The sequence below is a fragment of the Miniopterus schreibersii genome, assembly GCF_964146895.1.
Source record: "Miniopterus schreibersii genome assembly, chromosome: 1".
Lineage (NCBI taxonomy): Eukaryota > Metazoa > Chordata > Mammalia > Chiroptera > Miniopteridae > Miniopterus > Miniopterus schreibersii.
This window is the reverse complement of record NC_138101.1, coordinates 114,595,969-114,620,758: the sequence shown is the minus strand read 5'-3', so window position 1 is coordinate 114,620,758 and position 24,790 is coordinate 114,595,969. Positions and strand designations below refer to the sequence as shown.

The 24,790-nt window shown below is 39.2% G+C and overlaps 1 protein-coding gene across 4 annotated transcripts in view; it reads right to left on the bottom strand.

Annotated features, from left to right (window-relative positions):
• Positions 1–24,790, bottom strand: part of EPC1 (enhancer of polycomb homolog 1) — a 97,094-nt gene that overhangs the window by 66,113 nt on the left and 6,191 nt on the right. For 3 of the 4 annotated variants that reach the window (XM_081139804.1, XM_081139803.1, XM_081139806.1), the window contains exon 1: positions 2,171–2,618. The exons of the other annotated variant lie outside the window; for it this stretch is intronic. In XM_081139804.1, the coding sequence (XP_080995930.1) occupies positions 2,171–2,323 (153 nt within the window). In that variant the 5' untranslated portion in view covers positions 2,324–2,618. Of the gene's footprint in view, positions 1–2,170; positions 2,619–24,790 lie in introns of those variants that run through there. 4 annotated transcript variants of the gene reach the window in all.

Sequence of the window (24,790 nt, the reverse complement as noted above, 5' to 3'; positions counted from 1 at the left end):
GCTGTTGACCTGGTACTGTTCACCTTCTTCTATTAACTTCATTATTCCTGAGGTCTATGCTACCCAGATCAGAGTTTTAGTTGGACGTGAAGTGAAACAAATTCTAAACAGATGACAGAAAAAGATAGTGTGAAAGAAAAAAGAAATCCTTTATGTCCCTCAAAAACAGGGACTCCACATGTTACAAACTAATGATATCCATTGCACTATAAAATGTCAAGATCATTTCAGTGCACAAAAATAATCTGTAAAATTTAACAAGCATATTGATACTTAAATTGAGCTCAACTCTGATTTCAGACTGTAGCTCTTGGATTGTTCAAGACTTTTAACTAAAGCATGACTTAACTAACTTTCGAAAGTGTACTGTAGTGCTACCTTGCTTTTATCAAGGCTATCCCCTTCCTTGGCTGCAAAACAAGAACTACAAATTAATTTCCAGGGCAGTGTAACTGCAACACCATAAATTTAAAGTATTATCTGTAAAACAGGAACAAAAATAAAACCAAAAGACAAGATTCTGCAGTCACAAGTACTTTAATTTTTAAAAACATCACTTATTTAAAGATAAACAAATGGCACCATTCTGCACTAAAGTTGATACAAGTAAAATAAGAGGTTCTGTCTCATCATGTGCTGACAATCTCCACTACTACATCACTTATTCTTTAGCATATCTGTAAAGTTAGATTTAAGACACTATTCTCAAAAGTAACATGCAACTGTCACAACTGTTTTACTTTAAAAGGTTAAACAACCCGAACAGTTTAAACAGCTTTATTTTCAAAATCAACATTACAGAGCAGAGCATAATTTCTACATTTAAAATTCTTACAGTACCAAATAGAGGTATTACAGTACAGTTTTCCACAAGAAAATTGTAGGACACAAATCCAGCGACTCCTCGACTTCCTTGAACTGTCAATACACTGCACCCTGTTTAAATGGCTGTACCTGAAAACCAAGGTATGCAATTCCTTAGTTTTAGAAGTCATCAAGTTATACTGTCAAGGATCTGGGGGAAATGAGATGAAGATTCTATTATCCTTATGTCTGAACCCAACTTCCACGACAAAGTAAAGCCACAGCTATGATAAAATGTCTATTAGCTGTAAATATTTAAATACTGAAACCCACCCAAATTAGACATCTTAACGTTAAGATTTTAGTTCTGTTATGGACAAGAAAGGACACTCTTTCGAAATTTCGATCTGAAACATCTACTTAAGGTGCGTGTTTTCTACCCCCGTGATAAGAAACTAGAAAGCAGGCGAACTTAAAACTTTATTTAAAAAACAAAAGCAAAACAAAACCTGATAATAAAATTACAGGTTTTAGACGAACCGCGTACTAAAAAAAAGACAAAAACAAAACAAAAAAACTGCAACAATCTGCAACACATTCTCAAAGATCAAAGAAAAACTCAGGAACAGTAGTTTATTATCCTCCGACTAACTAGAATTGGGGAGGAATGGATGCAGAAGTGCCAAGGATACAGAAAATGTAAGTCTCCTCTAGTATGAAAGTCGTCCGGGCAAACACGCAGTCCCCTCAACACTTCGTTGCAGGGAAGGGTGATAAAACCTCAACGGCCTGCAATCAACATTGACTGAGCCCCAGGAGGCTCCACGTGGGGCCCCATGGAACCCCACGTTTCCAGGCCACCGGGAAGCGAAACGCCCCCACGGTGCACAGAACCTGAGCTCCCGGGCGCCAGTGACGCGCGAAGACCGAGGTGGCCCTAGAGCGCCACCCAGCGGCCCGCGGAGCGGCCTGCAGGCGGGTACTCCACAGCACCCGGCGCGCTGCACCCCCACCGCCACCCAGCCCGCTCCCGTCTCCAGAAGCATAAGGCCCAACCCGACAACTGAGACCACAAAATGGCTGCCGGCAGCTTCGTCACGTGACCCCTTTGTGCCTTTCGGGCTCCCGAACTCCGTGGGACCCGGGTACAAGTGGCCGGGGTCGGCGGGTGGCCTCAGAGGAGGCCCCGCCGAGCCGCGGCGGCCGGGGGTCGAGGCCGGGGAGGCGGGGTAAAAGGCCGGCCGGCGACTGAGTCGGCGGCGGAGAGAAGATGGCGGCCATTTTGTGTGGGTTTGGTGCTCCGCCGCCGCCGGCAGCAGTGGGAGCGGGGCCTGGCGGTGGGTCGGACAGGGGAGTTAACACGTACCGACTCCTCTTCCTTCTCCATTCCGGTGGGCATCTGCGGCACGGCCCGGTTTATCGAGGCGTATTCGTGCAGGTCGGGCAGATCCTCACAGCGGAAAACCGGCAGCGGCTTCGAGGCGTCTAGCGCCCGCGCCCGAAACGACAGTTTACTCATCTCAGGCGCAGCAGATACCTCTCTGCTCTGGGGAAACGGCCCCGGCCAGCGGGATCATGGAGAACCGGGGGTTCGGTCCCCACTCGCCTACCGATGCCGGGGACTTGAGGGGCGGAGCGCAGAGCTCGCCGTCCGGGCCCTAACAGCAGCCTGGAGGGTGGGAGGCTGTGCCGTTCCGCTCCTCTCTCGCTCGCTCTCTTCAATACGCCATGGCCAACATGGCGGACATTAAAACTCCACTGTGCGCTCTTCAGCCAACCCCAGCCATTCCCCACACTGCATCGCGCAGCGGCGCGGGCACGCGGGGGGGGGCGCGGGCTCGAACGGGCGCCGGCCCGGAGCGCGCGTCCCGTCAACCCCCGGCGCCCGCCGGCCGCGTGGGCCGCGCCTGGCTGCTCGCGGCTCCCGCCCTCCGCGGCCCCGAGGCGGCCGGGCTGGGCGAGTGGCCTGGGCGCTCGGAGGCCGGGGCCGCGGCCCGGCGCCGCTCGCTCCCGGCACACGCTCACTGTCTCACGCTCGCTCCCTCCCAGCGCCTTTGGAAGACAGGCAAAGGGGCAGGCAACTATCTGCGCCCGCACGGATTTCCGAAAGGCCGCGGCGGGAGCCGCACGGGGCGGTGCTACCGGCCGGGGTCGCCGCGCCGGCACCTGCCTTTCTCCCGCCCCGGGCGGCGCGAGGGGCGGGGGCGGCCGGGCGGGAGCGGCGCTCCCGGGGCACGGGCGGGTGAGGAGGCGTCGTTACCGCCGAGCATTAGGTCTTTAAAACAAAAAAAGCGAACGAAATTAGGGGTAAAATGCTACTTGGGGCGAACTTTTGACAGCAATTATTTTTATGTCCAATGAAAGTCTGGATTATAACATTTCATAGGCTTCGCATCCCATCACTGGTCACTTTCCACCGGGCCTAACATTAAGGGCTGTCTCCTGCTCTGATCCAAAGTAGGGTTTTTGTTTTGTTTTTTAATTCTGCATTTTATCAACCCGTACTGCCCCCTTTATTATAATTGAAGCAAAGGGAATAATAGTTATCAGCCACTGTAACCTCCAGGGGAAAAATTTAAAGCAAAACCTGTTTCAAGATTTTAGAGCCTGTTCTTTATAGGTAGCTCATGATTTTCTGTTTGTATTCAAAGAAAGTGCTGCTTCAACATAGTTATGGGCTTCGCACTCATTTCTTCTGTGGGAAACTTTATAAAATTGAATCATATGAAGACCTGTAGTACTCCTGCCAAACCTAAAAATGAAAAATGAAATAAAAGGAAAAGCGGAGTTATTAGAAGAGATCTAGATGGATGTGATAAATTGGCAACAATTTAGATCACAAATGAAAATGAGTATCCCCAGAGAGCTCTTTCCAGTGCAATATTTTAAAAATCAGAGAGGGGTGGGTTTAGTAAGTTTGGCTGCAAAATTTCAAATGTTCACTGAGATACAAACATGTTTTAAGTCTGTTCTCCCTGGGAGCTACACAGTACAAATAATCACTATTCTTAAATACTGGGTTGGGTGGGAACTATATTTAGCTTAAGGCACAAAGGCAGACTGCTGCCTTTCAGGCTGGTTTATCTACACCTTACCAGGTGGGGAGAAGATGAGGACGTGGATGGCAGTTCTCCAAAATTAACCTAAAGCTCTGATCTTGACACATCTGCTGGGCAGAGGGACTGCCACTGCATTTCCTGTAAGACGGTGCACTTACTCAGTGAACAGTTATTGAGCCCTCATGGCCTTGGAAGTACCCGCTGATTACTCAGCACCTACAAGGCCCCGGGAGGAGCTTGCACAGTGGAGGAAGGACTGTGTGGACGGCACCTGCCCACCAAAGGTGAGTGTTCTGATGAAAGCCCAGGCTACTGTGAAAACAGGCAGGAGTGGCACCCAATCCATGGGGAATGGCTCTAATGAAAGTACTCAGGGAAGGCTTTTTGGAGGGGATGATATGAGTAAAAATTATGTAGGATAAGTATGGATTAACCTTGCAAAAAAAAGAAAGTATCTTAGGCAAGGGAAGCAGGGTGCGTCAAGACTCAAGAGTGCATGTCACAGCCTGGAATCCTCGACAACTGCCAATTGCACGAGAATATGGCGCCTATTTAGATAGGTTTCACCGTTCTGAAAATACTGGATGACTATTAGTATAGTAGTCCTCTCCAGCCTACAGTAAAATCCTAGTAGTAGAGTTTGGTTCATTGAGGAACACAAGATTAAGCCATGAGTGAACCACCAAGGAAAGGAATATATATTTTTAAGCTTTACTAAAAGTAACAGCCTATAGATAACATTTTCTACATCCTACATTAGTAATAAGGGGCACCATACAACTAAGCTCCTTGTTCCCTAGAAATTCTAGAATCACCTCCCACAGCAAGTTGAGAGAGATGCTTACAAATTAAGTTTGATAATATGCTTGCTAAGAGATATTTTCTTTCTGCATCAGTTCCCCATCCAACTCAATGCCCTGGGTTTCCAAGGCTGGAGCCCTTATATTCAGTTCACTCTCCTCCCTCCTAAGGGGCAGGAGTGCAGCAATAAAGATTCAGGTTCAGGTTTTTTTTCTTCAGCTTCCTTTATCCAATCAAAAGTTTCCTTGCAAAAATGGCTAATCCTGCACAGTCTTTAACTTTTTCTATTCCCACCTTAAAGTTCCCCCTTTGTTTAAGTATCCCCAACAATGGTAATGTGACATTTTCAGTGTTACAGAAGATACATACTAGTGAAAAGCTAACTATATTAACCTTTCTTCAAGGGAAAACTCTTGGTTGGGAAGGGATTTGCAGTATTTAAAATACTTTAGTCATGTCACAAATATTTATTGAATAGGTAACACACCATACCAACAATGTAGGGGATATAAATAAAATACTGATAAAGGGATACCCAGTTAACCAAATGACCAGTATGGTGAGATGCAGTGCTGTGGGAGTTCAGAAAGTTGGCAGTTCTAGCTGGGATGACCAGACATCATGGAGAAGACAGCAGGTGATTTGGTTCTGAAGGATGAGAAGGATCCCAATCAGTAATGGGAATGAAATGGTAGAAGAAAGGGTATTCATGGGTGATGGTAACTGTATAAAAAAAAAGGGTGGGAGATGCTTGAAGAGGTTTATTTGGCCAGAGTTTGTAGGAAATTCCAAAAACAATCCAGGGAGAACTAGTAAGAACTTGGGTGGAGGGAGTAGGAGTAGAAAGTAGAGACTTAAGTTTTAATGGTAAAAATAATTACTTATAGTGTCATTACCCTGATATGTGATTCGTTTCGTTTCAAATACAGAACTTCTGCTTAAACAACAAAATAAAATGTGTCAAATGCAACTGCTCTGACACTGCAGTTTGCTGTATATAATAATATGAAATATGGATCTAAATATTAGTTTATGTTTAATATGTGCCCAAGTCCTATTATTTTTTCTTTGAAATTGTTTCTGGGATTTGCCTCATTATTTCCATTCCTGTTGTCTTAACCATAGTCCTAGTAGAAACAACCTCCAACCCAATTTATTTTTAATTAATTCATTACTTCAGTAAACCTTTATGAAGATCTTACTTTATAGAAAACTGTGCTGGTGTTCTCCTAATAGTGGCTGATGGGAACCCGTGGTGGCTGATAGAGGTGGTGGATCCCTGGGGATGTGAAGAACACAGTTCAAACAGCCCTCTAGGGCTTCATAGTCCATGTCATCAAATCAACGTGCCCTCAAACCTCCATTTCCATCTGTATCCTCCCTTCTCCAAATCATTTATTTATAACTGCTTTTTATTTTTCCATTCCACAAAGCCATTTTTAATTTTTTTTTTTTTTGGTATGGCTGTCAAGATCTCATAATTTTCCCTTTCTGTCCAACTTTGCTTCTCATTACTGCCTAAGACAAGCTCTTCATTCTGGCTGGTAAATATAATCTCCTCAACATCTTTAGAAATCAGAATGTCTTTCCTGCCTTTAGGTTTTCATTCATTCTTTTCTATTCTCTCTGCCTGGCTTCAGATCATCTACTGAAATGCTACCTCACATTTTTGAGGAATGTTTTGAGGATTACGTAAAGCAATCCATGTAAAACATTTACAGTGGTTTCTGGTCCACAGTAAATATTCAATAGGTGTAAACTATTGTTATCTTTCAAAATCCAATTAAAATTTCACCTCCCCCATGAAATTTTTTTTGCTTAACCTCTCTGAGTCCTAATTTCCTAATCTGAAGAATGAGTGAGTGGTTAGGTAAATTCAAAAACAATTCTTAAGCCTGTATCAATGTTTTCATCTCTGAACTCCTATTATACTTTTAAAATAATATATGTTTTTACTGCCCTAGCCAGTTTTCTCAGTGGTTAGAGCATCAGCCCTCAGACTGAAGGGTCCTGGGTTCGATTCTGGCCAATGGCACGTACCTCGGTTGCAGGCTTGATCCCCGGCCTGGGCCTGGGTGCAACCAATTGATGTGTCTCTCTCACACTGATGTTTCTCCCTCCCGCCCTTTCTCCCTCCCTGCCTTCCTCCCTCCCTCTCTTTCACTCTCTCTGAAAAGCAATAGAAAAAAATATCCTTGGGTGAGGATTAAAATAAATATATATATGTTTTTATTGATTTCAGAGAGAGGAAGGGAGGCAGAGATAGAAACATCAATGATGAGAGAGAATCATCGATAAGCTGCCTCCTGCACACCCCCTACTGCAGATTGAGCCTGAAACCCAGGTATATGCCCTGACCAGGAATTGCACTGTGACCTCCAGGTTCATGGGTAAACGGCTGAACCACTGTACCACACTGGCTGGGCTCCTATTATACTTTTAATCAGTAATAATACTACCATTGAACTTCCAAAGAAGTTAAATTCTCTTTGATGTGACAATTTATTGAGCATTTACTATGTGCCAAGCAATGCAGAAGTCCATCTTAAATGCATTATCTCAGTTAATCCTTATGACAGTCCTATGAGGTGTGTTGGGTTAGAGAGGTTGCAAGACCTGCCTATGATCACAAAGCTGGCAAGAGGTAATGCTGAGATTGGAATGCCTGGTGTCTGGTGCCAGCGTGGAGCCCCAGAAACTGAATTATAAAGTGAAATGAGTGAACTAAAACTGAGGAAAGAGAGATGCCTCTTTTAAGAGGCTTGGCTGTGAGGGGAGGGGAGAGAAAGACAGAAAGGGATAGCTATTCAGGCCACTGGCTTTGTTTTTGAAAGTGGGAAAGATGTGGACATGTTTGTATGCTGAATCATGCAAATGGGTTAACTTTAGGACCATCTTCCTCTGAGGCAGGCAGGAAGGAGGGCAAAAATGGATAGTCATCCAAAGAAGTTACATTCTCTTTGATGTTACAATAAGGTAAAAACACACACCTCAAAACAACGATACCAGTTGTAGTAGCAGGAGTCCAGATTCTTCATTCCTTTAAGCATTCAATAAATGTTTTTTGGATATTTACTAACAACTAGGCAAAGCACGATCCCTATAGCCTCACAAAGCTAACAATAAAGTGAGATACAATTGTATTTAATTGGGAAAATGTGAAATTAATATTTTTAAGTGTGTGAATGCACAATGACCTCAACATTAAAATGTAATACAGTGCTATAATTGAAAGCATCATATAAAAGTACTAAATACTGAATTAGTATATTTTTACTCGAAGTGACCATTTTTCTTAACTTTCTACTTTTTATTTTTATGCAAGCCATATAAAGAAATGGCATCAAATAATTATTCCAACATAACTTTTAGGAAAAGAAAAACTGGAAGCTTTTTATGATGTGTTGCTTTTTCATTTAGGAAATGTTGGGAATAAAATATTGCACAATTCATTGCATACATTTCATAGGGTTTCACAGTAACAATACTGAAATATACTGATTTTCTACAGTTGATTTATACATGGAATTCTGTACATAATATTTAAGAACTATGTTTGATATAAAATAAAATAGTTTAGAATACTTTTAGACACAGCCTATTTCTACCTTAAAGAACAAAGGGCAAATTATGAATCTTAGCAAATGGTAGCAGGATAGACTTAAAGTCATTTCAGTTTAACTGTATGTCCAATATACACAACTAAAACAAATTGGGCCTGAGAAGGAATTAAAATTTTTAAAATCCACGAAGTGGTTCTAGCACTATTGCAACTAAAAACACACACACACAAAATATAATACATCTTATTGTGTAATGTAAAATCTTAAATTTATAGAAAACCCACTCTGAGCACAGCAAGAATTTTGCTAAACTTTAGACCCCCCCCCCCCACCCTCCAAAAAAGTGATTGGGTAAGTTGAACCATTTTTAGGACTTGCCACCTTTAATTCCTAGTTTTATAAATCACCTGATCTTTCCCTCACTATCCTGCAGCAGTTGATGAGGCCTCTGTGGCAACATTTTAATGAGGATACTACTAGAAGCAGTTGGAGAAGTGGTGGGGGAGGCACAGACAGGAAATCATTTGGGACTTGAACAATAACAATGAGGTATTTAAGGAATGTTATCCATTCCAGTTAATTTGCCAGAAGAATAAAGGTCTATTTTAGAAAATAATAAATACTGAAGTATTCAACCATATACATTAAAAAATATTGGGTATTTTAATCTAAGCTGAATTTTGTTTAATTATAGTTACCTTATTTAACCCAATGGCTGGCACTCACTATTGTATATAGTCCGGTGTTAGTGCAAGACTGTAAGGGGCAGAAGGATAACAGTGCGAGGACAGGGCCAGAAGGCTGCCTCGGAGGACAGGGCAGGGAGAGGGAAGGGAGGTAGCTGCCTCTAGGTGCCTTACCATATTGAGCACATAAAACATACTACTTGAGCATTAGTTTTACTAGGCAAACAAGCAAATCAGTACGGCGGTATAAATGGTACATGAGGGGTGAAAGGAAGAAACTTAGAGGTAGAAGAGAAGAAACCGTTAATGAAGTAGAAATTTATATTGAAAGGTTTAAGTGAAATACTGTATCAGTAGGTGGTGGACAAAGAAAGATTGACAGGGAGGAGGGTATTCAAGAGGGGCTATTGTGAATTTCTATCACTTCTATGACCCATGGAAGGAAATGATTTCTATTTTCCTTCTGCAACTTGGGGCACAGAATTATCTTTTAAATTACCTAATAAATTAATATTAGTGAAATAAGTTTTACTTTTACTATATTTACTCTTTTTTATGATACTTGGAGTAGCATCGTGTCAAGTGTTCTCTGAACCTGGCTCTTCCTCTTTTTCAGAAGAGGGAAGAGAAAGTGATTTCTAACCTGAGGAGTGTGATTACAGGTGTGAAGGATGATTCATGGAGTGAGAGGAAAAGGGCATGGAAAATGGAGCCCCAGAGAACACCAGCACCTAGGAGACAGCAGAGAGAGAACAGCCAGGAAGAGAGCAAAGGAGCAGAGGCTGGGAGAATTATGGAGAGAAGCAGGGGAGGTCACTGTTTCAAGGAGATGGTCAGTGAAAAGGACCCAAAAGAATGAGTAGGTGACTGGAAGGCACAGCAAGCACAACTTCTGTAGGATGCTGTGGGTGGAAAATACACTCTGCTGAACTGAAATGTGGATTGGAGGAGTCTCAGGCTGAGTGGTGCCTAAAGCATGTTAATCATTTACCAAGTAAGCCAAAGCCATGTAAAATTTTGAAATGGTTTCCCAGGGTCCTCCTATGTATTTTTCACAGGAGCGAGAGCACTTTGAGGTTCAAAATCAGCTTAGCTTGGGGATACAGCCAGGGACACAGGGTAGCTAACGTCATCAGCAACTCATGCATTAAACATCAGAAGAAAATACATTTTATTATTTCACAAGTCTTCACAAAATCCCATCGATAGGAAGAAGTAAAAGATATCTTCCATCTTTAAAGTTGCAGAAATTGATAAACAGAAAACCAACCTGACCTGTTTAAGTGAGTTACTGCAAGGGTATAAGCCACATCCAGATCTTAACATTTCTTTTGAATTAGGTTTCCCAAACACTAGACTTTAAGCCAAAAAACAACACAAGTACCCTGTGGTAGCACATACGTATGGATATCTATTTTGGTTTTAACTGCTTTACTCATAATTAGGTTAACATTTTGGTGTTTTTATTTCTTCCAGTCTTTTCTGGTTTTGTTTTTCATTTGTTTGTTTTATAATATTGGAATAATACTGTATATTATTTTGTGGTCTTCACTTCTTAATATAATTTGATAATGTTCCCACCTCATTAAATATTCTTATAAGATTATTTTTTGACGAAGATACTTACTTTATGTATATAGAAAATTTATTTAGCATTACCATCTTAAGGGGCATTTAGAACATACTGACTTTTCTTAAATAAAAATGAGTTTAACTTTTCATGCTTTAAGGCACAGAACAAATTTCTGCTGTTCTTTGAATAACAATAAAGCCAACTCTACACAAATGAAGGTCGGCAATTTTATTGTCAATTTGAGCTGATGGCAAAAACCCAAGTCTTAAATGTTAATATTTCTTCCCAGATATGAGCTTAGCATTTTAAAAGTATGTTCCATAAAACACTAATCCAGATGTTACATTCTGAAGTGAGTTTCATAAAAAACCAATAAGTTAGGGAAATACTGCCAATTATAGCTTTCTCTTTAAAATATGTATAGGCACACAATGTATAGGCTCAGGTAAGTCTTGCAGCAAAGAAATCTATTTACTGATACTAAGCATGGTACTTCCAAATTTAGCTGACCATGTAATCTCATCATGTACTATCAGTTATTACCACTAGTTCTGTAAAAAGCATACTTTGGAGTTTCCTCATATTCCAGAAGAGAGGAAGCAAGAAATTGAAAACCTGTTTGAAAAAATAATGACAGAAAACTTCCCCACCTGGTGAAAGAAATAAACTTACAAATCCAGGAAGTGCAGAGTCCCAACAAGATGAACCCAAAGAGGCCCACACCAACACACATCATAATTAAAATGCCAAAGGTAAAAGACAAAGAGAGAATCTTAAAAGCAGCAAGAGAAAAGCAGTTAGTTATGTACAAGAGAGTGCCCATTTGACTGTCAGCTGATTTCTCAACAGAAACTTTGCAAGCCAGAAGGGAATGCCAGGAAATATTCAAAGTGATGAAAAGCAAGGACCTACAACCAAGATTTCTCTACCCAGCAAAGCTATCATTTAGAATTGAATGTCAGATAAAGAGCTTTACAGACAAGAAAAAGCTGAAGAAGTTCATCATCACCAAACCAGTATTATATGAAATGTTGAAGGGTCTTCTTTAAGAAGAAACTAATGAACAAAGTAAACTGATGAACAAAATAGACCCAGGGACATTGAAGCATGCGACAGACTGACTTATTTCACAGGCGGGGGGGGGGGGGGTGGGAAGTACAGAATAGGTTAACCAAAGAACTTATATACATATATGCAAAACCCATGGACACAGACAATAATTCAGTGGAAGCCTGGGGAGGGGGCAGGAGCAGGGTGAAGGGGGTCAACGGGGGAACAAAGGGGAACATATGTAATACTTTCAACAATACAGATACTTTTTTTTTTTAAACCACACTTTGGGAATTCTAATCTAGGCAGTTCAAGGAAATAAGTTTTTCTGAATAAGCTATCCATTTATTTTATTTATTTTTTTTAAAATATGTTTTTATTGATTTATTTTTTAGAGAGAGAGGAAGATAGAAGGAGAGAGAGAGAAACATCAATCTATCAGCTGCCTCCTGCAGGGCCCCTACTGGGGACTGAACCTGAAACCCTGGCATACATCCTGACAGGAATCGAACCTGCGACCTCTTGGTGCATGGGATGACGCTCAACGGACTAAGCCACACTGGCCATGTCTATCCATTTAATCACTTAAAAAGGTCTGACATGTATACTTTGAAAAGGCATAAATATCTTATAAACAAAGTACTACCTTTATTCTTAAGATTTTTATCCTGCTAAAAACAGCGTAAAGTAAGACATTTGAGTATAAAACTGGACAGAATTCCAGCAAGCACTAGAATTGAACAGGTTGCTATACGATGGCAATATATTTGGTGTTAAATACCAAATTAACTAGAATGTTTAACTAGATTTCTTTCCCTAAGTGTCCCTACTAAAAAGAACAAGTTGAATTTTGATTAAAAGATTTTTACTGTAACTTAAACTCTTGGAAAAGAGGAATCATAACAGAATCTATCACCTAGGTTGTTATATTGATTCAATGAGATCATTGAAGCAGAGTTTAGCATGGACCTGAAACAAAAGTCATGCTTAATAAACAAGCTATTTTTAAGGATATTTTTGTTTTACATCTGTGACTAAATCATTTTACTTTTCTGAGCTTTATTTTTTTGTATGTACAGTATAAAACATAACACTGATTGTAAACCCTTCAAAACTAAGGAAACAAAACATAGCTAAGAAATCCTCAAATGAAACCAAAGACCAACTGGATATATATAAAAGTAATTTGTATACAATATTATACTCATCCTCTGGAATCTTTGTTTTGTTTCCACTTGGTAGTTTTGTATCATTCCTATGTTTAAATCTGTAAGGAGCTCTGCTACACCTTTCCCCTCCATTGCCAAATGATTCATCAGGTGGTTGCCCAGTGACTACTTAATCTCCAAATCTGGTCAAGCAAGATCCCAGGGAGTCAGGGCCTCTCTGCACAGATTGCAACTGTTTCCCTCAGGGTGAGTGCTTTGGTTAAGAACAATCCAATGATAAGTAACATTTTGCATTCAAACTAGCAACCTCATGCAGTGAGACATAGGATTATGTACTGGAAGGAATACTGGCTTCCATGTGTGAAGATCTAGATCCTGATCTAATATCTACCACTTATCAGCAGTATGACCCTGTAGAAATTATTTAATGCCTGAGCCTTAAGTATTTCATATGCTTGGTCTAAAAAATACTTGTTCTCACTCTTACTTAGGCCATTGTGAAGAACAAGTGAGGTAATATAACGAAAAGTCTTTGACAATTGCAAAGTACTATACAAATGTAAGGAAGAATACATTAGTTTATTTCAGTTTCACCATAGTAGTTAGGAAGGCATACATATACATGCCCCCAAATAACACACTGAAACAGAAAATCTATGACCTGTTCAGATCATACATTTGGTCACAGAAGATTTGATTTTTAGACTAGGATCCTTTGGAGATTAACCCATTTTAATTATTTTCACCCTTTTTATTTTGCTTAAAAAAAATTGTCCTAGAGAGTGTCTAGCACAATATAAAAGTTTAGGAAAGCTATGATAAGTTTGAATTATTTTTATTTATTTATCTTTATTGTTGAAAGTATTACAAATGTCCCCCTTTTCCCCCCATTGATCCCCTCCACCCTGCACCCTCCCCTCCAGGTCTTCACAACACTATTGTCTGTGTCCATGGGTTATGCATAAATGCATATAAGTTCTTAGGTTATTCTCTCCCTAGCCACCCACCCACCCCTGCTTCCCTCTGAGATTCATCAGTCCATTTCATGCTTCTATGTCTCTGGATCTATTTTGTTCATTGGTTTACTTTGTTCATTAGATTCCACATGAGTAAGATCATTTTATACTTGTCTTTCTCTGACTGGCTTATTTCACTTAACACAATACTCTCCAGATCCCACCATGCTGTCTCAAAGGGTGAGGGATCCTTCTTTTTTTTTGCATAGTATTCCATGGTGAAAATGTCCAAGAAGATGCTTGATATGATTTCAGTCTTCTTGAACTTGTAGAGATTTGTTTTGTGTCCTAACATGTGGTCTATCTTTGAGAATGTGCCATGTGCACTTGAGGAGAATGTATATTCTGCAGCTTTGTGGTCAAGTGTTCTGTAAATGTCAATTAAATTAATCTGCTCTAGTGTGTCATTTAGAGTCACTGTTTCCTTATTGATTTTTTGTCTGGAAGATCTATCCAGTAAAGTCAGTGGAGTGTTAAAGTCCTCTACTATGACTGTATTGCTGTCAACCTCTCCTTTAAAGTTCTCAAAAAAAATTTCCCCCCAGCTTCTGAGTCTTTTGTTCTGAGGTGAGATTCTTGTAGACAGCATATATTTGCTTTATGTTTTTTTATCCATTCAGCTAATCTATGTTTTGATTGGAGCATTTAATCCATTTACATTTAAGATTATTATTGATAGGTACTTAACTATTGCCATTTTATTTCTTTATGCCTATGTTTCTCATTCTTTGCAGTACTAGTTTGGTGGTGATAAACTCCTTTTATCCTTTTTTTTTTTTGGGGGGGGGGTCTAGAAAGCTCTTTATTTCACCATTTTTTTTTTATTTTTAAAATATATCTATCAATTTCAGAGAGAAGAAGGGAGAGAGAGGAAGGGAGAAGGAGAGAGATAGAAACATCAATGATGAAAGAGTCATTGATCAGCTGCCGCCTGCACGCCCACTAGTGGGGATCTAGCCCACAACCTGGGCATGTGCCCTGACCAGGAATTGAACCACAATCGCTTGGTACATAGTTTGATGCTGAACTGCTGAGCCACACCAGCCAGGCTTACCATCTATTTTGAATGATAGCCTTGTTGGATAGAATATTCTTGGTTTCGGATCCATGCTTTTCATTACCGTGAATACTTCATGCCATTCCCTTCTGGCCTATAGAGTTTCTGATGAGAAATCAGCTGACAGCCTTATGGGAGCTCCTTTGTAGGTAACAGGTTACTTTTCTCTTGATGCCTTTAAGATTCTTTGTCTTGAATTTTTTGCATTTTAATTATTATATGTTTGGGCCTGGGTCTCTTTGGGTATTTGTTGCTTGGGGCTCTCTATGCTTCATGAACTTGTGTGACTTTTTCCTTGACCAGGTTAGGGAATTTTTCTGTCATCATTTCTTCAAACAGGTTCTCTAACCCTTGCTTACTTTCTACATCTTCTGGTACTCCTATGATTCGAATATTATTACATTTCATATTGTCCCACAGGTCCCTTAAACTATCCTCCCATTTTTTAATTGTTTTTTCTTTTTGTTTTCTGATTGAGTGATTTTTTCTACACTGTCTTCTAATTTGGTGATCCAATCCTCAGCTTCCCCTAATCTGCTATTTCTTCCAACTTTTAAAATTTCTACTGTGTCATTCTTAATTTCCTTCATAGTTTCTACATCTTTTCTCATGCTGTTGAGCATCCTTATGATCAGTATTCTGAACTCTATGTCTGATAGATTGTTTATTTCCATTTCATTTAGCTCTTCTGGAGAATTCTATTGTTCTTTCATTAGGCCTTGTTTTTTTGTCTCCCCATTTTGGCTGCCTGTTTCGATTTGTTTTTATGTATTAGATAGGTCTGCTAGGACTCCCAGTCTTTTGGATGGTCTCTGGTGAAGGCCAATGTCAGATGCTGTTTGTGGCTGGCCTTGAGTACCCTGTTTGAAGTTTCCTGTCACATTCTATAGCTTGTGGTTCCCTCTGCTGGGGCTGGGTGTGTTTGGAAAGGATGGATATGTGCACCAAAGTCTGTTTTCCCAAGCCCTGGGTCTAGAAGCAAATCAGGCCCAGTTTGAATTATTTTGAGATAAGAAATGTTCCTGTATTATAATTTTTACAATTATAAATTTTTGTTTAATATAATTTTCTTTAATCATCCCACTTAGAACAGAAAAATCAATATAGATGTTTTTACTGATTTCCTTTTTTTTTTTTTTTTTTTTTAATATATCTTTATTGATTTCAGAGAGGGGAAAGGAGAGGGAGAGAGAGAGATAGAAACATCAATGATGAGAAAGTCATTGATCGATCCCACAACCTGGGCATGTGCCCTGACCGGGAATCGAACCCTGATCGCCTGGATCCCAGGTCGACGCTCAACCACTGAGCCACGCCCGGCCGGGCTGATTTCCTCCATTTAAAAAGCAGTACTCAAGGTTTCTAGCAGAGGAGCTTTAGGAGAACAAATTGCTAAAGATAGAGTGTAATGTAGGGGCTAAAAGTGCTAATTCCAGAGCCAGACACAATTTGGGTTTGAATCTCAACTTTGCTCTAATCTAGCTCTGAAAACTTGAATAAATCCTTAACTTCTATGAGTGTCACATTCCTCCCCTCCCCGTGGAATTGATAAATAATTCACGTAACCAAATTTACAGTGCCTGTAAGATTTCAACAAATATTAGATATTATTTCACAAAAAAAGCTGCACCTTTTTCTTAAAGGAAGTTTCCAGTGTAGGATAGAAAGATGGTTGCCCCAGAGTAAGCTGAACCAGGTACTCATTACCTTCATTTTAACACAGCTGCTAAACTGGGTTTATACTAGCTAATGAGTCCTTTCCCTAAAACAAAAATACTCAAAACCCAAATCTTAAAGAGAAAAAAATGTTATCTGAATGTGTTCCTTCCTGAATAATTTTTCAAATCCTATTCTTTCCCCTTCCATACACAAAGGTTAGAGTGCACGCACACACACACACACACACACACACACACACAGAGCTGGGAACAAACACTATAGTGTATCTCTCCTATACTTAGCTGTCCTTCTGTTTGAACAGAACTCTCTTTGCCTTCATTTTCTTGGGTTGCTCCATAATCTGTGCTTTTTCATTTAAAAAAAATTTTTATTTATTTAATTTAATTTTTATTTTTAAAATATATCTTTTTTATTGATTTCAGAGAGAGGAAGGGAGAGGGGGAGGGAGAGATAGAAACATCAATGATGAGAAGGTCATCATTGATTGGCTGCCTCCTGCGCACCCCCAACTGGAGATCGAGACCGCAACCTGGGCATGTGCCCTAACTGGGAATCTGTGATCTCCTGGATCCTAGGTTGATGCTCAACCACTGAGCCATACTTGGCCAAGCTAATCTGTGCTTTTTTTAGATAACTAAAAATTCATGGTCTACTTGAGAAATAATGATTCTTCAGGATTAATTTTGAACTATATTCTGAAAATGGTCTTTCATAAAATTCCCTTTTCTTAATTCCAGTGTGATAAAAAACAAAACAATTTTAAATATAGAGAAAAGAGTCTAACTTTATATATAATGGTATTGCCTTCATCATGGGGCTTTTTAGTTTGTTTTTAAGCTTATTAAACCATGTTACATTTTTAGAGTAGAGTCATCAAAATATAATTCATGCTTGGCTATCTCTCCTATATTAAATAGTTATTTATGAGCATTTTATTTTAAAAGCTGTAGGTTCCAAGTCTGGTGTGCCACCAACTAGTTGTATGATCTTGGTCTTAATCAATCTGGGTCTTAGTCTCTTCAAGTTTGAAAAGGCCTAAGATTTGATGATTCCCTCCCAACTCTTAACTTTTATGACTATCTTCCCTTTTCTATAGTTGGCAGGAAAAAAGGGAATACATAAAAATTTTTAGACCTAAAATGTTAAAAGAATTAAATTGAGATATATAATTTCTGTAGAAACTATGCCTTTAGGTATTTTCTGACAATATTTGCCATGAGTATGGTCAAATGTGATATAGTTATAAATATTTCATTAATACTGGAAAATAAAGATTCAGAATTAATATGAAAGAAAGATACAAACTTCAACATGAAAGCTGAGGGGGAAAAAAAGCTGAAACAGAAATGGTCCAAATAATGAAGTCTAGTAGTAAAAGATCTGCAATTAGTCTGATATTCTCACTGGAAAATCACAGGACATTTCAATGTAATCAGTTAAGAAAATAATTAACACAATAGTATTGTCCAGGCAATGAGGAAAATGCCAAACAGCAGCAACAACAATAGTAATACATTAACCAGTTTAACAACTGGAAAAGCATGATGAAAGTGTGAAGAGTACATTTATATCTTACCTCAAAAAACTAGATTATGTTTCATATACTTTAGTGAGTTTTCCTAATATCATTTCATTAATTAGGCCCCACCTTTGTACAAGCATTGTATTATGAACAATGGGAGATACAAAAGAAAAAATGTTATTGCCTTTAATGAACTTAGTTTCTGTAAAAACAAACAGGGTATGTCCTGTGTGTATATCCTGGTTTGAAAGGTAACATTTTAAATAATTTGATATATTTATATTTTCAGATTTATAAATGATTAAAATAAAACATGGAGGAAATTTTTCATATATTTACCCTACAAAGTAGTTTATTTTTACCTCTTTTACCTCTTCTCATGACAGTTAAGAAACAATTTTCAGGTACACTATCTTAAACCAAAAGTTTATTCATCATTTTAGATTTTCCTTAATTAAGTTGGAAATCAATATTCAATAATTATGGAAAAGTCAGCCCTCAATTTATGTTGCCATTTATGTCAATACATAGAAAGAAACAACATACACAGTATGGTGAAATGAGGGAATGAAAAGCAGCACATGAAGGTTGACCTACACAGGGATCACAGTCTCCTAAACAGGTATGGTGGACACTGAGAGAATCACGAAGGAAAGGCAAGTGGGAAAGTTTCTCCCTAAGTGTAAAATGCATGAAGCAGTAAGATGCCATCTTCCTTATACCCTTGAGAGATTTTCTGATGGGTGAGATGTAGCATTCTCAATGGCATATTCCAGAGCTACTAAAGTCTACATGGAAACTTGCAATTTTCCATTAACATCAGTGACAATCTGAACTTCTAAAAGGGTTGGTAAAAGATGAATTTCACCAGAAAAGTTTGATGAAATTTAGTGTAGATAGTCTTGAATTTTAGATAAAAGGAAAAAAATTTCATTTAAAAACCGCAAAATTTCATAATCATAAAAACTTCAAATTCCATATGTTTGGGATGTAAAGTAGAATGCATATTAAAATTTTAATTAATTATTTAACTAAAATTTTATTTTCAAGAGTTTCCCCCCCTTTTTTAAACTTATTCCTTTAACATAGTGGAGCTGAACAAGTGTACTTTAATAAATGCAAAATCTTAGAGAGTCATATAAGCATGTTTTCCAATTGGAATTTATACATTTTCAAATTTATAAACTCTGAGTTCCTACTCATTTGAAAAGAGATACCTAAACAACCACTGATGTCTATGCTCTCAAATAGCAATGTCATTCTGTCATTAGCCAGCCTGTTCTCTCTTCTTTCTCTCTCTCTTTTTAATATGTTCTCTTTTAAATTTCTATTCATTTTGGAGAAAAGAATATGAAGTTCTTACTAATATAAGTAGCCTTATAGATATAAACTCATAATTGACAAGAAATATTACAGAAGCAAATCCTCTGTGCAGTCTTTCAACTTTTAGTTGCCTTCACGCTGCCCCCTGCTGCCCAGCATCTACACTGAAAATTGTCCATAACTTTCAACCTTTTTTGTTTTCTCTTTATTCTCCCCATCAAAACTTAGCAGGCCAGAGATCCAGACCGTTGGAGATTTCCTCTACCAGGCAAAGGATAAACAGCTTACTACTATAAGAAAGAGGCAATTCCCTCCTACTTTTCCCCAACAGCATTTTCTTGCCAGTTACAAGCATTTGAACTGGTGTTTTGTTGGGCAATGACTGACATCTAGATGCAGTCATTGTGCTGGTTCCAAGATACCATCATGGGTCTATCTTTCCCAGGCTCTAAACTCACAAGCTACATCTTCCTTTCTACCCACGCTGAACTTTTAGCTGGTATTTACAAATGCCATGCATTTTCTCTCCTTGCCTGTGCTCACAGTGCCTTCCTGTTTTTCAACGCTCTGGTCAAAACTACCTTCTCCATGAACTTTATCTTAATTCCCAAGTCCTTCTCTTCTATTCTCTCTTTAGTCCTCAAAAGCTCAGCACAATGTTGTTTTTTCAACACTGAAGAAACTCCCTAAAGATTTCTTTAACAAGCAATGAGCAGATAACAAAGAAACCTTAATTCTTAGAAAAGCAATTTGACTTGGTGGCTTTATTCAACAGAGTACCTGGAGGAGATAATGGGAGCCTCTCTAATACTACAATATCAATACACTTGTATGGGGTGATCTTTTTAATTCCCATCACACTGTGAAAGGCCTATCTTGATCCCTGAAATCAGAGGTGTCTATGCAAAAATGAACTTAAAGCTATATTGAGTGCTTATGACATGGCAGGCACTATTCTAGGTGCTTTAAATGCATTAACATTGTGGTCTCACAGCAGCTAGCTGAGGTAGGTAATATTACCTCATTTCATAGAAGAGGAAACTGAGGGTCTGGATAGATAAGTAATTGGCCCCAGATTATACATGTAGTAAAGGACAGAGATAGGAACTCAACAGATAAATCAAAGCTGTGTCCTTCAAGTGTTTTCATATCTTTAATAGAAATGTGCATGGAGAGGCCTCTAGTTAGCTATTCTGGAAGTTTAAAAAAACCCTTGTCTATAGAGTAAGCTTGGAAATTGTGACCACATAGTCAGACAAAACTGTGAGAGAGATTCAGTGTTAAGTATCTGTTAATATCTGCAAGATTGGATTGTCTTGTCCCAGCTGGGTGGCTCAGTTGGTTGGAGCTTTGTCACATACACCAAAAGGATTGCAGGTTCCATTCCCAGTCAGCGCACATACCTAGGTTGCAGGTTTGATCCCAGTTGGGATGTGTGCAGGAGGCAACTGATTGGTGTTTCTCTCTCACATAGATGTTTCTTTTTCTCTCTCCCCCCCCCCCTCCCTTTCTCCCTCTCTCTATAAAAATCAGTAAACATATCCTTGGGTGAGGATTTAAAAAAATTTGATTCTCTTACAAAACAGAATGTAAAGGAATGTAGGATTCTGCCAAGTTCAAAGGTCTCTAAATCTTATATTCTAGAAGATTAAGAAATAAAAAATCCATATATTTGAAAATTGAAGTAGTCACTTGTGTGGCACCCAAAGATTCTAACTTGGCTTGAAAAAGGAAAGATATGACAATATTTCAGGCATGTAGTATTTGACTCAGCATGTCACATTGATGTCTCAGACAAGGATTTAGTTGTGTTCCAACCCAAACCTTTGCTCAGCAAGAAACCTCAAAAAACTGAGAAGGCAGACCAAGATATTCACTTGGGAAGGCAACACTCAAAATTGGTAGGACACAACTGTGTTCCTCATAGGTAAGAATCTTTTAGCTTCAGAAAGATTTAGAATAAGTACAGAAGTGTTTTTTAGTGTAGGTAATTAAGAACATTTGACCTAATGGAATAAGAGGTAAGCCTATTCAACTTTTAAGTAGTACTCCTACTAAGTTATATATAGTGTTGAAACATTAAAGGGACCTTAAGAATCATCATATTTAAAAATTAAATTTATCAGATATGTATGACTTTAACTTCTTGACAATGCTTACTAGGTACCAAAGGAGGCAACTGCATGCAGTGAATTTGTAAATGCAGTATAAAAAGTTGGGAGGTGTTTAAGCAGTGCTATAAATGAGACCAAATTTTAAATAATCAGGATTTCTAAAATTTGTAAATTTATAAATATGATGTGTAAACTAAATTTAAAAACATAAGAACTACCTTTGGATATGTAACTTTAATACATTTCATATTTTAAAAAAAGCAAATTAACTTTTTCAATATACAAGACTAATTCTTAAAGACATGAAATAACTTATAACTTAAGAGCAGCTGTTGCTGTCTTCTTCCAGTGAAAGCTGGTGTTCATTAAGCAGTCAACTTAATGTTTCACCACACAGAACTTGGTATGACTATTCCGTTATTCTTTATTTTGGTTTCAACCTTCCTCACATCCTAGACGATGGATTGTAACTTTTCAAAGACTGAGATGAGAAGTAGCAACACTAACCTACTGAACTCTCAAATTTTAGGTTTAGTGACTTACTTCAACAGTGTAATTTAGCAGTTCTAATCCCCAGCTGTATATTAGAATCTCATGGACATCTTTATGAAAATACTTATACCCAGATCCCATCCTAGCCCAACTAGAATCTCTGGGGGTTGGGTGTAGGCATTTTGTTTTTAAGTTTCTGAATGATCCTAAGTACAGGCAGAGTTGAGAACCACTGGTACAACAGTGTGAACCTACCATGGTCTGAAGCACCAGTGCTGTCCAGCAGAACTTCCTGCGATAATGGAAATTGCTATAAACCAAATGTTTATGTCCTGCCCAAATTCATATATTGAAATCCTAATTTCCAATGTGATAGTATGTATTTGGAGGTGGCACCTTTGGGAGATGATTAGGTCATGAAAGTAGAGCCCTCGTGAATGGGATTCGTGCATGCTCTTGCTCCCTCAACCCTTCCACCATGTGAAGACAAAGTGAGAAGATGGCAGTCTATGAATCAGGGAGTGGATCCTCACCAGACACCCAGTCTGCCAGCTCCTTTATCTTGGACTTCCCAGCCTCCAGAAGTGAGAAATAAATTTCTGTTGTTTATAAGCCACCCAGTCTATGGCATTCTGTTAAAGCAGTCTGAACAGACTAAGACAAAAATGTTCCATAAATTTGTCCAGTACGGTAGCCAACTAGCCAGGGCCAAGTGTAGCTACTGAATTTTTTTATTTTAAATATGTTTTTATTGATTTTAGAGAGAGGAAGGGAGAGAGAGAGGAGATAGAAACATCAATGATGAGAGAGAGTCACTGATCAGCTGCCTCCTGCACTCCCCCTACTGGGGATCGAACCCACAACCGCAGCATGTGCCCCGACTGGGAATGGAACCACAACCTCCTGGTTCATAGGTCAATGCTCAACCACTAAGCCATGCCAGCTGGGCACTACTGAATAGTGATTACTCTATTGGACAACACAGTTCTGGCAGTTTTGAGCCATTTAAAATTATCTGAGTCTATTATTAAATAGGTGCTGAATGGTTGTTTTTGATACTGAACCACACCAGCCCAAACTTACTCCTTATACTAGCTTCTTTGATTAGTCCTTTAGTAGTATGAAAGGAGGGGCTTCTGGGAATGTTAAGGACACTGAATTTGCTGGTTGTTTTTTACTCATATATGATGGCAGTTTGTTTCTTGCACTTTATACTTTAATGAAAAGTGAGAAAAGACCTTCAGAACAAAAAATTTCTTGTCTCAGAGCAGTGAAGCAATTAAATTCTTGGAAAAGTTTCTCTTCACTCCTTGGCACATTATAGTGTTTTTGAACTGGAGGTTCTGACCTCTGTCTTGGAGGACAGAGACTTTCCAGTGGATTGGGGCAGTGGCCTGCATTTCAGAGCTAAATATAGGTCATTGGCATGGCAGCCTCTCTTTCTCAGTCTCATTGAAACCATGTCCTATTAACGAATGTCGAGCATTTGCGGTTGGTAGGATAAAATCTTGAGAAAAACCAGCAAAGTGCCACAGACACAGACATCTTTTTCACATGTAACTTGCTATTGAGCACAACTAAATTCTATTTTTAACTGCTATTAAAAGTAATTTTTAAATTATGGATTTCTATTTTTTTTTAAAAAAAGGTTAAAATACACACATATATGAATTGTTGGCAAATAAGTCTCAAATATGATATTCATGCTGAGGCAAAAGAAGAATCTTTCAAGTCATTGCTGAACTCTCTCCCCTTCCCTTCCCCCCTCCTCCTCCTCTTCTTTTTTCTTTCCTTCCTTCCTTCCTTCCTTCCTTCCTTCCTTCCTTCCTTCCTTCCTTCCTTCCTTCCTTCCTTCCTTCCTTCCTTCTTTCTCTCTCCCTCCCTCCGTCCCTCCGTCCCTCCGTCCCTCCGTCCCTCCCTCCCTCCCTCCCTCCCTCTCTCTCTCTCTCTCCCCCCCTCTTTCTTTCTTTCTTCTTTCTTCTTTCTTTCTTTCTTTCTTTCTTTCTTTCTTTCTTTCTTTCTTTCTTTCTTTCTTTCTTTCTTTCTTTCTTTCTTTCTTTCTTTCTTTCTCTTCTTTCCCCTTCCTCCCCTCCCTCCCTCCCTCCCTCCCTCCCTCCCTCCCTCCCTCCCTCCCTCCCTCCCTCCCTCCCTCCTTTTCTTTCTCTCTCCCTCTCCCTCTGTCTCTGTCTCTCTCTCTTTCTTCTTTCTTTCATTGAATGTATTGGAGTGATATTGGTTATAAAATTATATAGGTTTCAGGTATATAGATGATATACATCATCTGTATATCATATTGTGCATTCACCACCCCAAGATAAGTCTCCTTCCATCACCATTTATCCCTCCTTAACCCTCTTCTACCTTCTTCCACCCTCCTTTCCCTCTGGTAATCGCCACACTGTTATCTGTGTCTATGAGTTATTTTTGTTTGTTTAATCCTATCACCTTTTTGACCCAGTCTCCCAACCCCCCTCCTCTGACAGTTGTTTCTATTTTGTTAGTTTATTTGTTAGATTCCACATATCAGTGAAATCATATGTGGTACTTGCCTTTCTCTGACTGACTCATTTTAAAGAGCATAATGTTCTCCAGGTCCATTCATGCTGTCACAAAGGGTAAGATTTCCTTCTGTTTTATGACTGAGTAGTATTCCATTGTGTAAACATACCACAGGTTTTCAATGAGGGTATCTTGACCACCCTATTTAATATTGCAATATGTATTTATTCATATAGCTGCCAAATGTTAAATGACACTGCTTAAAGTTTGACATACTGCAAAGCCAACATATATACCATGGTAGGTACCATCTGGTTCTCCAGAGCAGTGTCTCAACGCGTGGTCCCTGGACCAGCATCATCAGCATCATCTGGGAGACTGC